General features: G+C 40.7%; 1 protein-coding gene across 14 annotated transcripts in view; it reads right to left on the minus strand.

Annotated features, from left to right (window-relative positions):
* The window catches only part of TCF4 (transcription factor 4), a 646,703-nt gene that overhangs the window by 308,563 nt on the left and 322,866 nt on the right, over positions 1 to 15,274 (minus strand). For all 14 annotated transcript variants that reach the window (XM_082244114.1, XM_082244117.1, XM_082244108.1 and 11 more), the window contains one exon: positions 4,141 to 4,205. In XM_082244114.1, coding sequence (XP_082100240.1) covers positions 4,141 to 4,205 — 65 coding nt within the window. The remainder of the gene's footprint in view (positions 1 to 4,140; positions 4,206 to 15,274) is intronic.

A 15,274-nucleotide genomic window follows, 5' to 3' on the forward strand; every position in this document is an offset into this window, starting at 1 on the left:
GGGTGTACTCACTTTTGTGAGATACTGTATAAACCGCTGTATGGTCTTGGCCACCATGCTGCAGCTCAGTTTCAGGGTCTTGGCAATCTTCTTATAGCCTAGGTCATCTTTATGTAGACCAACAATTCTTTTTTTCAGATCCTCAGAGAGTTTTTTGCCATGAGGTGCCATGTTGAACTTCCAGTGACCGGTATGAGAGAGTGAGAGCGATAACACCAAATTTAACACACCTGCTCCCCATTCACACCTGAGACCTTGTAACACTAATGAGTCATATGACAACTGGGAGGGAAAATTGCTAATTGGGCCCAATTTGGACATTTTTACTTAGGGGTGTAGTCACTTTTGTTGCCAGCGATTTAGACATTAATGGCTGTATGTTGAGTTATTTTGAGGAGACAGCAAATTTATACTGTTATACAAGCTGTACACTCACTACTTTACATTGTAGCAAAGTGTCATTTCTTCAGTGTTGTCACATGAAAAGATATAATAGAATATTTACAAAACTGTGAGGGGTGTACTGACTTTTGTGAGATACTGTATTTACCACTGCATATAGATATTTAAGAATAAATTGCCTTTTTTTTTAAACTTTACATATTAAGTTAATTATACACCACACTTTTTTTTTAAGGATATTATCCGAATAATCGATTAATCAAAACAATAATTGGCCAACTATTCGTTAGTTGCATGCCTAAATCTAACGCTCATTCACTATATCCAAAACTAAAATAAAAACTGTTTCGGCTGGAATTCTGCTTTAATTCATATTCATAGTATTTTTTTTAGGACTGATCTATTTGCATGTTCATCTAAAATAATAATGAAAACCATACCTTCCCTTTAAATTACAAAAATTGATCAACAGCTATTCCTGTAGCGTTTACTGAATTTTGTGCTGCTGTTATCCGTTAAATCCGACAAACTTTGCATATGGCTGTGGCTTCCCAGCTTTTGTGCACACACTTATTTTGCTGCCTGTGCTACATACAATGTAGTATTTTGATAATAGCTTATGTTCCACATCAATGCCAAACATGTGCATGTGGGTAGTATTTTCATAAATGGGGACAAACAAAAAACACTCATGTGCAATTGCCAAATGAAAGCGGAAGGGAAACGTCTTTTTAAGAGCGTAATTGTCTTGAGACGACGCACTGCGAGGTATTACAAAGAGTTACAAGCATGTAAACACACAGGAGAATAGAACTTCCACTACAGCTGCAGAAAGGCGACTCGGGATTGGAGGAGCTACGACATTTTACAGCTTCATGGAAACATCCAGAGTTTTTCTGCCGAATGCACATATCTCTCGAGAGGGCTCTGCATTGAGCCTGTTGGCCTTGACATTAAGCCAAAAACAATTGAAAGACTAAAAAGGACAACAAATCATTTTTTTTTTCCCACAAACATATTTTTCTATCCTCTTCCTATGAGTTTATTCTCACAGAACTCCTATGAACATGTTAATTTACAACTATTGTGTAGCAAGCAAAGACCTTGCAGTAGCACCAGTTTTAAACTCTGAATTGGATTTTCTTTTTAAGACCGCAGAAGCTGCTGCAGTCAACTCTTAGGCAAGGAACCAACATGCATACACCATAAGCAGAAGCCTTTGTCTGGCAGCAGGCAAATATATGGGTCAGTCAACTAGGCTCATGCCTTGGGTAGCAAATTTCCACAGGGTGGCAAGTTATCAATTGTTTTAAAGGGAACCTATGCTGGGAGAGGTATTTAGCTTGCCAATGCAAACCTCACCATCTAAGAAAGTTAGCTGCCTGGCCATTGTGCAGAACCAGTGGCTTCAACACTTGACGCTTTATAAATTTGCAGATTAGGAGGTAAGACTCCATTCTGACTTCACTGATTGCTTGCATGATCAGGGTCAATGACTCTGAAGTACTGAAGCCAGAGACAAATACCTAACATTTTCAGAAGGTCAGCAATGACAGGCTTAATATTTATTTCAACAAAGGTTTCCTGGAGGTTTTCCATTTCCATAGAAGTTTCACCTACATTTTACTGCTCATCTTAAAGTAGAGCTCCACCCAAAAGGGGAAGCTCTGCTTGTCTACCTCCTCCTCCACCTCCGCTGCCACATTTGGCATCTTTTGGGGTGAGTGGGTAACTGGTTTTGAGAGTTAACTGCTGCCGTGGTGAACTGAACTGGAAGTTCGGCCCCCCTTCTTCCCCCACAATCGTTCCATTCGCATAGCGCAGCGCGATTCGCGCATGAGCAATAGGCAGCCAGCTGTGAAGCCGCAAGGCTTCACTGCCAGTTTCCCTTAGTCAAAATGGAGATGCCAGCACCGGATAGCTGATTGCAAAACTGTCTTGGGTAAGACACTGCTGGATTTATGGACAGGTATGTGTCCTAATATTAAAAGTCAGCAGCTAAAGTATTTGTAGCCGCTGACTTTTATTTATGTTTTTTTTTGGAGGGGGGCTGGAACTCCTTTTTAATAAAGCCATTGCTTTTCAATGGACTCTCCAATCTAGATGGTGTCTAATATATAGCACACATTATACTGGGTGGGCAGCACAGTGGCTAAGTGGTTGGCAGCACCGTGGCTAAGTGGTCAGCATGTCTGCCCAGCAGCTCTAGGGTCACTGGGTGGAATCCCAACCACCACACTAACTGCCTGGAGTTTGCATGTTCTATCTGTAAAGATTCTAGTAGAGCTGGTAGGACTTGATATTTAAGCCCTATGGTAAGTCGGCACTCTTGAATTTTTGGTAAAAAGCGGGGAGGGTAGGTACGTCATCAGGGTTTTTAGGTGGGCACCCTCCTTTGGCATTTTGCTGATGAAGAAAACTGAGCATAAACTTTAGGAAAACAGTATTTATTTGCTGTATAAATAGACAAATTGTCCAAACAAGATTTTTCTTTGTTTTTCTGTGTGGTCCTAGTCAAAGGAAAAGCTTTAAATCCCAAGATATGACTGAGCTTAGGTGGGAATCTGAATATCCATTCTTACATTATTATTGTTATTGAGCGGGCTCATCAAAGAAAGATTTATTATCCCTCTTATTTAACCTAACTAAGGTGTCAGAGTTCACATGAAGTTTAACAGGGTTACTTAGATTTTTTTTATTAACTCCTTTAGGTTGTCTCAAGGGTTACCAGATTTTACCTAAAGCTGAACTCTGGGATAAGCATAATAATGTCTAACTACAAGGGTCATTTGCTTTCTTCCTTGAATCCCGGTGTGCTTTGTGTATTTCTTCCAGATCTAAGCGTAGGTGGTCTGATACTATAGCTGACTGCTGTGTTCTTCAACTTTAGCAGCCCCCTTTCTTATAAAGCAAGCAGGCCTACCAGTACTCTGTTGCCCTCCTTATACACAATGCTATAGTGCCTGGCCACCGTGCCAGGGCAGGCACGAACCAAGCACATCGAACAGGTATATACGGTTGGCAGACAGGCAGAGCGGTCCACTGACAGTTCAGGTTCAGAGCAGACAAAGTTCAAAGAGTAGTCAGAGTCAATCTGTGGTCAGAAGGCAAGCAGAGTTCTGAGCATATTAAAAATCCGATTCGAGGTCGTCAACAAGAAAATTCAAACAAACTGGCAGGGCTAAGATGCAGGTCTAGGCACCAGAAAAAGGCAGGGAAACAGGGACCTTGAAGCACATGTTACAAACACTATCACAAGCATGAGACTGCGGGCTTGGCTGGCTTAAAACATGTTTGTTCTCCACCTACAGGCTGCCTACATCAATCATCCTGCAGGTGGAGAGACAGACAGGGAGAATGCAGCGTAACGAAAACCAGGATGCTGGAATTAGACCAGCAGCTGTCATGGAACAGGAGCGCTACATGCTTTTGACACTTGTGTAGGGTGACTGGTCTTGTCTCCACCCCTTCCTGTATTTTTCAGCAGGCAGTCTGTAGTTGGTGGACCTGTTGGCCCCCTCCATGTACAGCAAAGTGATGATGTCACTGCTACTTTTATAAGGTAGCATTTCAATTTGCAAAAGCATTTGGTGAATGTTTTGTGCCCAGAGTTTAGCTTTAACCATATGCTTCCCTTTAATATTTTAGCATAGGGGGGTGGAAGGTAGAATTCAATTAGCTGCTATAGACAACATTAGCAAGTCTTAACCCAGACATGGCATAGTTCAGTTATCTTACCTGATGGCAGCCCTGTATATCTGAGTCTCTAGAGTAGCACGGATATGAGCTTCGCTCTCCTTTACCTGCAAACAACAATAGAACAGTCAGATTACATTAGTAGCAGTCATTGTGGATCACAACTAAAGATTTCCCAGCACATTTACCAGCCAGCCTACAAAAAGATCCAAATTGTCCCTGTCTAACAGTTTACGTTAAAAAGAGAGGGTTTTGTTTGCACACATTTGCAAATACAAGCCACAATGCCTACACCAAGGGACCTCTGTATATACTGCGATCTTAAAACTAAATTCCCAGAGCCTTCATAATAGGAGAACATGTAAGAATTGATAGGTTAAGGGCAGGTATGCCTGGAGGGAGCCCACCCCTCCTAAAAGGCAAAGGGTTGCATGTGATGCCCTACAAGAGCACAATGGCAGCGAAGGCATCCAGTACATCCCTGCACCCACGGTATATACAGAAGTCCCTTGGCGTGGTCAGAGAAGCCACTACTTTTAACTGCTGTAGGTTGTCACAAGCGTTAAAGGTGAATGCCAGGCAGACATAAAAGGCACAAATGAATGCAGTTCTGTATTCATTAATATATTACATGTATGCTTTCCCTTTTGCTGCCATTTAAAGAATCATTTTAGGCCTGAAGATTCCTAAAACCCCCAAACATTATAATTTTCTGAAAGTAGACACCCCAGCAAATAGAATAGAGGTAGTTCCAATTTTTTTTTTATGTTGGATGCAACTGTTTAAGAAATGCAAAGTTTATCTTATTCATCTCCTCTGGTGATGCCCAAAGTTACATCGCTACTGGTTCTCTCTACACTCAATAGAGTCTTCCAGGTGAATTTTCCCTTTAACCCTATCCACTGTTTACTTGGAATCCTCAAAGAGGTTATATCTGAGGAAACGACAAGCGTGGCTTTCTCCAGGGCCTCATTTCAGGGTAGGAATTTCATTCTTTTAGACTGGAAGTCTATAACTCCCCCACCTGTTAAAATGTGGGGAACATGCTCCTCTTGGAGAGATATATATTAACATAGGAATCGACTCAATAAATATGAGAAACTCTGGTCTCCATGGCTTAATGTCCCTGGGTTATCCCCAAGGGAGCTGGTTCTGATGAGGGTATTGCAGTGTCTCACGGGCTGAGTACACTGTGGGTGATCACTGAAAATGTAGGTGTGATGTAGGTGAGACGTATAGCCTCACTCATGTTCTAAAAACCACTTACTCAATTCCTATCTGTTTGTAAGTATGGACAGGGTAGGTCTAAGGCAGGGGTGTCCAAACTATGGCCCTCCGGCTGTTTAAGAACTACAATTCCCATAATGCCAAGTTATGTCTGTGAATGTCAGAGATTTACAATGCCTCATGGGATGTGTAGTTCAACAACAGCTGGAGGGCCATAGTTTGGACACCCATGGTCTAAGGGGAGGTGATGTGTTTAACCTTGCAGAATAGAGATGCCGCTTATTATTGTACCTTATTTGCCTGGACTGTGAGCTGTTTACAGATGTATTTACTGGTATACTGGAATGGAAAAAGTTTTTGTACCTGTTCCTTTTTCTTTTTGTATCCAGTATTTTCTAAATAAAAACTTTTTCTGACTCAAAACAAAAAAGAAATGCAAAATTAAAAAAAAAATAATAACAATTTCCATTCCTTTGGTGACAGCAAGGGTCACCGGTCAGATCACAAAATGTGGAAGAACAAATTGGCTGATGTCAGCTTTGAACATGTCAGTGCTATTTTATAAAAAGAGGTGTAAAGTAGTATCAGAAAATTGAAAGAGTATATTGGATGAGGCAAGCAGTAATGATTTAAATGTATTTCAATTATTATTTGTTTATTATACAGGATTTATTGTGCGCCAACAATTTGCGCAGCACTTTAGCATACTGTTTTCTGTAATACTGGCCCTTTCGTATAAATAGGAGGGAGGAAGGTCTGCTTTAACCACCGATATGTACGTGTAGACCTCACAGTTTACCAATTTTAAAAATAATTTGCACCACACCTTTCATACCTCCTATCCTGTTCTCGACAATCAACATCTACACAGGACATGGCGATTGGTCAAAGTATAAGTTCACCTTTTGGAACATGTTCCCCCCAGTGGAATATGTCCAATGTTTCAGCAGCTGCAGCCTCTCCCCCTTTCCTCTTGTGACAGCGAGGGGGGGATCTTATCCCCGTACCCACTGCCGCTATTGGAAAATTAGGTGGCAGTGCAGGGCTCTGCCCATACTGCCGCATTATTCATTCACTGTTTCCTTTGACTGCACAAGCTACAACTACAGTCAGCCATTGCGGCTGACAATGTGCAGTTCTGGAAGGACTGCAAGGTTGCTGGTGAGCAGCTTTGTATTTCATTCACAAGCCCTGCAGCTTGTAAACAGTCAGCCTGTATGCAGGTATGGGGTGAAAGCTGCAGGGCTTGTCTGCAGTAGTCTGGCATTGCACCCCAGATCCACTGATCATAGGTACAATGCTTTTTAGGCTCCTTAGAGAATAGAATACAAATACACATTTTTTTCCTGTAAAAATATGTGCATTTATTGTTTTTTTTTTCCAAAAGGTGAACTTAACTTTTAGGGTGTCGGTGCTACCTATGTGGGTATAAATGCTGGAGTACCTTCCTGACACATGTATTTAGAACTAAAGAAGTGGCTTGGATAGGCTAGGAAACATCTTCCACATCACAGAAGAAGTCCAATTGAATGTGACTGACTACTACTAGATATACCATGACCTGGATAAATAGGAACCTTCAGATATACTGTACCACAATACCAGTTTTCACCAGCAGGTGGCACTGCGTGTTCTTAAAAAAAGCCAAAAGCTGCACATAGAGGGGAAAAACATTGTTGCTTCCCCCACTTGCCCCAACCAAAATGTTTTTTTCATGGAATTTACCAGGTTTAAAAAAGCACATCATCATGTTGTGGACATTTTCGCCATCCCACTTCTAGGATCTGCCCACCAGTTTATGGGTTTTCCACCAAGTGTTATACTATACATCTTTCAAGACAAATTCTAACTTACACAAAACATTGTTTTTTAACAAGGCAATAGTGCAGGAACCCAACCCTACAAAATTCAGTACATTTTGAAGAAAAAGGGACTTTACATGAAGCTCTGAAAAAACATGGATTTCAATAAAATGTGTCAAATAAAATTGCTTTTCAAAAAAAAATCCAAATGGATGTTAATCCGAAAAAAAAAAAAAAAAAAAAACTGATTATAATATATGTACAGAATCCATATACATTTTGTGACCACTGTAATAAAAATATGCCATAGACAATATATCACATCTATGAACCTACATTGACACGTTTCATAGCCAGAGTCTGCTTCCTCAGGACTGTGTCCGAATAAAGTAGCCATACTACCCTTATAAGTGATGGTAGCCACAAAATGTATATGGTTTCTGTATATTAACCCCTTTACGATCGCCCATCACATATGTGCAGCAGCAAAAGGGTGAGCTTTGGTGAGAGTGCACTCACAGCACAGAGACCGAGCTGTGAAAGACAGCTCTTGGTCCCTGCTAATGATTGGTAGCTAGCGGGACCGGCTTCCATTTATGTGACCACTGTGACAGCGGCCCCGTGACTGGGGATGTCGAGGTGGGCAGGAAGATATTAAACTGATCAGACACATAAGGAGAAATGATCAATCACAGATCAATTATCATAATTTTTAATCAAAATCAATCAATAAATCTTGATTGATTAATTTTTAGTCAAAACAGAGGTTAAATCAATTGACTGTACCTGTGTGAAAAGCAGAACAGAGGGAGCTGGCAGATAGAAGAAAACAGAATGATGACCTTATCAGCATGCTGCTGCTCCCTCACTGTCCAATCAGCAGGACGGGGCAGGGAAGTGATGTGACTGTATTGTACCCAGAACACAAGACTGGCTAAAATCTCAAAATCTTTTCGATAGAAAGACTTATTTCAGCTGTGCATTGGGCTTAGATTGAAAACTGCCCCCCCAGAAAAATCAACTAAATGCACAGATAAAATACTTATATGATACCTGTTACACCTATATTTCTATCCATCCAGTCCTGAGATTTACACAGCCTTACCACACAGCACAGCAAGGCAGATTACACTACTTTAGAAGTGTAATCTGTAGAAGGAATACAATGGTGTTCTCTCCCACCTCTAGCCTGCTGACTAGTAAGGAAAAGAGCAGCAGGGGTCTGATGAGGTTATCTCTTTGCTCGCTCTGCTCCCTATTATCAGAATGCTCCTTGTCAGCATCCATGCATCGGTCTTTATGATGTCAGGACCTTAGCATGGAGTAGGCTTCAGAGACCGGGGGATGGGGTAATAGGTCTCAGGGATTTGGAGCATGTGGTTACATAGTTACGTAGGTTGAAAAAAGACACCTCTAGGTTCAACCAAAAAAAAAAAAAAATCATACAATCCCATATACACTATCCTATAGCCACAGTTGATCTAGAGGAAGAGAAAATAAAAACCCGAGCAAAGCATAATCCAATTTTCTCCAGCAGGGGAAAAAATTCCTTCCTGATCCACAAAGCGACAATCGGATATTCCCTGGATCAACTTTACCTATAAATGTTAGTATCCAGTCACAATACTGTATGTACATTTAGGAAATAATCTAGGCCTTTTTTAAAGCAATATACTGGGCTTCCCAGAACCAACTCTAGTCTAGTCCACATGTTCACAGCTCTTACTGTGAAGAAGCCGTTTTCGTATTTGGAGATTAAATCTCTTTTCTTCTAGACGTAAACCGTGCCCCCTTGTCCTTTGTGATGACCTTAAAGTGAATAACTCAGCACCAAGTTCACTATGGACCACTTATGTATTTATACATGGTGATCATATCACTCCTTAATCTCCTCTTCTCAAGAGAGAATACATTCAGTTCCTCTAATCCAGTGATGGCGAACCTTGGCACCCCAGATGTTTTGGAACTACATTTCCCATGATGCTCAACCACACTGCAGAGTGCATGAGCATCATGGGAAAAGTATGTTGCAAAACATCAGGGGTGCCAGGTTCGCCATCACTGTGAGTCTAATCTATCCTCATAGCTGAACTCCTCCATGCCTCTTATCTGTTTGGTTACCCTTCTCTGCACTTTCTCCAGTTCCCTGATATCCGTTTTGTGAACTGAACTGAAAAACTGAACTGCATATTCCAGATGAGGTCTTACTAATGATTTGTACAGGGCCAAAATTATATCTCTCTCTCTGGAGTCCATGCCTCTCCTAATACAAGAAAGGACTTCGCTCGCTTTGGAAACCACAGCATGGCATTGCATGCTATTATTAAGCTTATGATCTACCAAAACCCCCAGATCCTTCTCCGCCATTGATTCCCCCAGTTGTACTCCCTCTGGTATGTATGATGCATGCATATTCTTTCCCAAGTGCATAACTTCACATTTATCAAAATTAAACCTCATTTGCCACATAGTTGCCCAATGAAACAGTGCATTGAGGTCGGCTTGTAAATTGGAGACATCCTGTAAGGACGTTATTCCACTTCATAGCTTGGTGTCATCTGCAAAGACTGAAATGGTACTTTTAATCTCAGACCCTATATCAATTATAAAGATATTAAAAAGTAAGGGTCCCAACATTGATAAAATTAGACCATTCAGAGTAAAAATCGTTAACCACTGCTCTCTGAATTCTATCTTTAAGCCAATTTTCTATCTATTTACAAACTGATCTTTCCAAGCCTGTAGACTTTATCTTACACATTGAGAAAAATATATATATATATATAGTGCGCTTTCCAATAGATTATAAAAACAAAATAGTGATTACAAATGAAAAACATATACAAATAAATATTGAATGTGTCCGTGTTGGTTCAACAACCAAAGATAATGATGTGCCAAAATACATAAAAGTCCATAGGTGAATGAAAGTATTCAAATAAAAGTCCAAAGGTGTTAGTGAACTGGTTCTTGAAACACCCCAGTGAATAAACTCATACGATACAGCGTGTTTCCCCACACCGAAGTTAAATGGCTCCTTACCAAATGGACAGGAGAAATAGCATGTAACATAGGTCAAATGAATATGTGGATTCCAAAACTGCAATATAACCACCCCACACGGTGCCACCTCATGAGAAAATAGATGAATGGGCCTCTGACTGGATGGCAATATAGATAAGCCACAACAATATTCCTCTAACAAGAACTTCACGGGGCAGCAGGAATGGATGGTGATGAATGTTGGTATCCCCACAGATGGTAAATAAAGGCTCTCTCCCGCATATGAACACTTGTCCTCCAGATCTCCTCAGATATTAGGCAGTGGATACATATAGAAAGAAGTAGCAGCCAATAGTGCATCACCCCAAATAAGTTTATTTAACCACTTTACCGCTGCTCACGTTGATACTACTACGGCAAAGTGGCTCTTGTAGGTCTGACGATGTAGACTTACGTCGGCAGACCCTCCCCCTTCTAGGCGGCGCGCGCGCGCCGCCGGAGGCTCGCTCCTGCTGTATTCAGTCACAGCAGGAGTCGGGCCAGGGGAGGAGCGGCGGCGATCGCCGCCGCTCTTCCCCGATCGTCGGGGAATCGAGTGTGGAGATCCGCCCGCTTGTGTAAACACAAGTGGGCGGATCTCCGAAGTGACAGGCAGGGTCAGATTGCAGAGTTCAGCATAGCTGAACCCTGGATCTGTCCTTGTGTCACATAGTCACCTCCCCCCACACACGTCAGTAAGCACCAGGCATACATTAACCCCTCCCTCTCCAATAAAATTAACCCCTTCCCTGCCAGTGTCATTTTTACAGTAACAGTGCATATATATAGCACTGATTACTGCAGTAATGTCACTGGTACCCCCAAAAGTGTCAAAAATGTCAGACAGGGGTCCGATCTGTCCGCCTCCATGTCGCAGTCCCGCAAAAAAAAACGTAGATCGCCGCCATTACTCGTTAAAAAAAAAAAAACACCAAAAATGACATAAATCTTTCCCTTAGTTAGTAAACGCAATAACTTTTGCGCAAACCAATCAAAATACGCTTATTGCGATTTTACCAAACATAGGTAGCAGAAAACAAATTGGCCAAAAATTTTAAAAAAATTTGATGTTTACATTTTTTTGGGGGGGAATTTCATATAAAAAATGTGAAAAATATTGTTATTTTTTCAAAATGTACGCTATTTTTTTGTTTAAAGCGCAAAAAGTAAAAATCGCACAGGTGATCAAATACCACCAAAAGAAAGCTCTGTTTATGGGAAAAAAATGACGTCAATTTCATTTGGGTACGGCGTCGCACGACCGCGCAATTGTCAGTTAAATTCGCACAGCGCCAAATCGCAAAAAGTGGCCCAGACGTAAGACAGCAAAATCCTCCGGTGGTAAAGTGGTTAATAAAGGTAGAACACCTACATAATGTATACTTGTAAAAGCTTGTAGTTCCCGGTGTTCGGGGCCGCCTGCAGCGCGGACCGCGAGTAGTGACAGCGCGGCTTCTTCTTCTGATGCGTTTCCCCTCAGAAGGCGTCGACTGAGATTGAAGCTATAACCACTATTTTGTTTTTACAATCTATTGGAAAGCGCACTAGACATACATTTTTCTCACTTTTACATTATTCCAATTAGGTTTTGGAACTCTAGTTGCTGCTACATTATTATATTTATATCAGAGCACCCTTTTTCACTATTTTATTTACCTTACACATTAGCCGTGATTGGGGAACTGTGTCAAACGCTTTTGTAAAATCCAAGTATACCATGTCCACAGCCACCCCTCTGTCCAAGGTTTTACTTACCTCCTCATAAAAAAGAAAATCAGATTTGTCTGACAACTTCTGTCTTTCATGAATCCATGCTGTCTGTTGCTTAAAAATTATTTTTTCCAGCAAGAACTCATCTATGTGGTCTTTTATTAAACTGTCCAGTATCTTCCCAAATATAGAAGGTAACAACTTGCCAACCAGCAGCCGTACTTATACAGCGGCAGGTCGGCTCTGTCCTGTGAAATTACGTACCTGTACGTTGCTTCTTGAGACAGCTAGTGGGGGTGCTTTGATCTAAACAATTCCATTGTAGCTCTGGCTGTATGTTTAGGGTCGTTGTCCTGCTAGAAGGTGACCCTCCGCCCCAGTCTTAGGTCTTTTGCAGACTATAACAGGCTTTCTTCTAAGATTGCCCTGTATTTGGCTCCATTCATCTTCCCATCAACTCTGACCAGCTTCCCTGTGCCTGCTGAAGAAAAGCATCCCCACAACATAATGCTGCCACCACCATGTTTCACAGTGGGGATGGTGTGTTCAGGGGGATGTGCAGTGTTAGTTTTCGGCCACACAAGGCGTTTTGCTTTTAGGCCAAAAAGTTCAATTTTGGTCTCATAGGACCAGAGCACCTTCTTCCACATGTTTGCTGTGTCCCCCACATTGCTTCTAGCAAACTGCAAATGGGACTTCTTATGGTTTTCTTTCAACAATGGCTTTCTTCTTGCCACTCTTCCATAAAGGCCAAATTTGTGGAGTGCACGACTAATAGTTGTCCCTATGAGCAGATTCTCCGATCTGAGCTGTGGATCTCTGCAGCTCCTCCAGAGTTACCATGGGCCTCTTGCTTCTATGATTAATGCTCTCCTTGCCCGGCCTGTCAGTTCAGGTGGATGGATATGTCTTGGTAGGTTTGCAGTTGTGCCATACTCTTTCCATTTTTAGATGTTGGATTGAACAGTGCTCTGTGAGATTTTCAAAGCTTGGGATATTTTTTTATAACCTAATCCTGCTTTAAACGTCTCCACAACTTTACCCCTGACCTGTCTGGTGTGTTCCTTGGCCTTCATGATGCTGTTTGTTTACTAAGGTTCTCTAACAAACCTCTGAGGGTTTCACAGAGCAGCTGTATTTACACTGAGATTAAATTACACACAGGTGGACTCCATTTACTATTTAGGTGACTTCTGAAGGCAATTGGTTCCGCTAGATTTTAGTTAGGGATATCAGAGTACAGGGGGGTGAATACAAATGCATGCCACACTTTTCAGATATTAATTTGCAAAAAATGTTGAAAACCATTTATCATTTTCCTTCCACTTCACATTTATGTGCCACTTTGTGTTGGTCTATCACATAAAATCCCAATAAAATACATTTAGGTTTTTGGTTGTAACATGACAAAATGTGGAAAATTTCAAGGGGTGTGAATACTTTTTCAAGGCACTGTATCTACTAAAATGTGTATCTATCTGATACTTATCTATAGTACCCACTGATCATTCAATCTATGTAATATCTACCAATCGAATATCTACCTACCTATTTATCCACTCTTCCATCGATCTAATATCTACCTATATATTGTGACAGTGCTAGGGCCTGCCACTGGGTGAGGATAGGCAGAAGACACACAGGATGTGCACTAATGCAGGGTGTGAAGCGGGAGGGTATTGTTCATGAGTGGCTTGTCAGTGTTCTCTGGGTTTTGTAATTCTGGACCAGATTCTGGAGCTTGAGGACTTTGAAAAGATTTGGGTGGGTAGACGTCCCATCTTCAGGTCTTATTGGAGACCTGCAGGTTGTGTGAGTGTGCAGGTGTGCATGCTTATGAGCAAGGCCTGGGTATAGCTCAGGGGTCTCAGGGGGAGAGAGCCGTGTGCTTCAGCTTGGATGGATATGTGTTCCTGCCAGGAGATAGAGGTGCCCTGCTCGAGAGACTACTCTGCATATGGAAGAGATTCCTTGTCCATTCTCTATCTATCTATCTATCTATCTATCTATCTATCTATCTATCTATCTATCTATCTATCTATCTATCTATCTGTAAGTTTTTATAAGCATCTGTAAGTTTGTTCTTAAGTGGAATTTGTTTGTAAGTCGGAACAGGTAAATTTTTTAAGTGTAGCTCCAGCCAAAATAATAATTTATACATTCTTTGGATAGCACAGGGAAGGGTTAACACCCCTGTACCATTTGTTTTGCTGTCTGTACCCTTTTCAGAAGATGTCACCTCACTTTCTGTCCCTATGACAACTGGATTTTGAAAATTTTGGGTGGTTGTGGAAACAAGGATTGGGGATAAAGCTTCAGTGGAGACACATTTTTCCCATGAAATCTCTTACAGGAGTGAATTTCCCTTCCTAGGGGGAGATTTCTCCTCACTTCCTGTTGTCTCCCTCTGTTTCTAAGTAGGAGTCGTTTGTAAGTCGGATGTTTGTAATCCGGGGACCGCCTGTATTTATCTATATGTCTGTCTGTCTGTCTGTCTGTCTGTCTATCTATCTATCTATCTATCTATCTATCTATCTATCTATCTATCTATCTATCTATCTATCTATCTATCTATCTCTACTTAATGTGTCTGTCTGTCTGTCTATCTATCTATCTATCTATCTACTTTATCTATCTATCTATCTATCTATCTATCTATCTATCTATCTATCTATCTATCTATCTATCTATCTATCTATCTATCTATCTATCTATCTATCTATCTATCTAATGCTTATCAATCTATTATATATCTAATGTTAACAAAAAACACTATGTATCAATCTATCAATTTTTACGCTCTGCTTGAGAGACTACTCTGCATGTGGAAGAGATTCCTGTCCATTATCTATCTATCTATCTATCTATCTATCTATCTATCTATCTATCTATCTATCTATCTATCTATCTATCTATCTATCTATCTATCTATCTCTACTTACTCTATCTATCTATCTATCTATCTATCTATCTATCTATCTATCTCTACTTACTCTATCTATCTATCTATCTATCCATCCATCCATCTATCTATCTATCTATCTATCTATCTATCTATCTATCTATCTATCTATCTATCTATCTCTACTTACTCTATCTATCTATCTATCTATCTATCTATCTATCTATCTATCTATCTATCTATCTATCTATCTATCTATCTATCTATCTATCTATCTATCTATCTATCTATCCATCCATCCATCCATCCATCCATCCATCCATCCATCCATCCATCCATCTATCTATCTATCTATCTATCTATCTATCTATCTATCTATCTATCTATCTATCTATCTATCTATCTATCTATCTATCTATCTATCTATCTATCTATCTATCTATCCATCCATCCATCCATCTATCTATCTATCTATCTATCTATCTATCTATCT

This window comes from Pelophylax lessonae (genome assembly GCF_965119305.1).
Source record: "Pelophylax lessonae genome assembly, chromosome: 1".
Taxonomy (NCBI): Eukaryota; Metazoa; Chordata; class Amphibia; order Anura; family Ranidae; genus Pelophylax; species Pelophylax lessonae.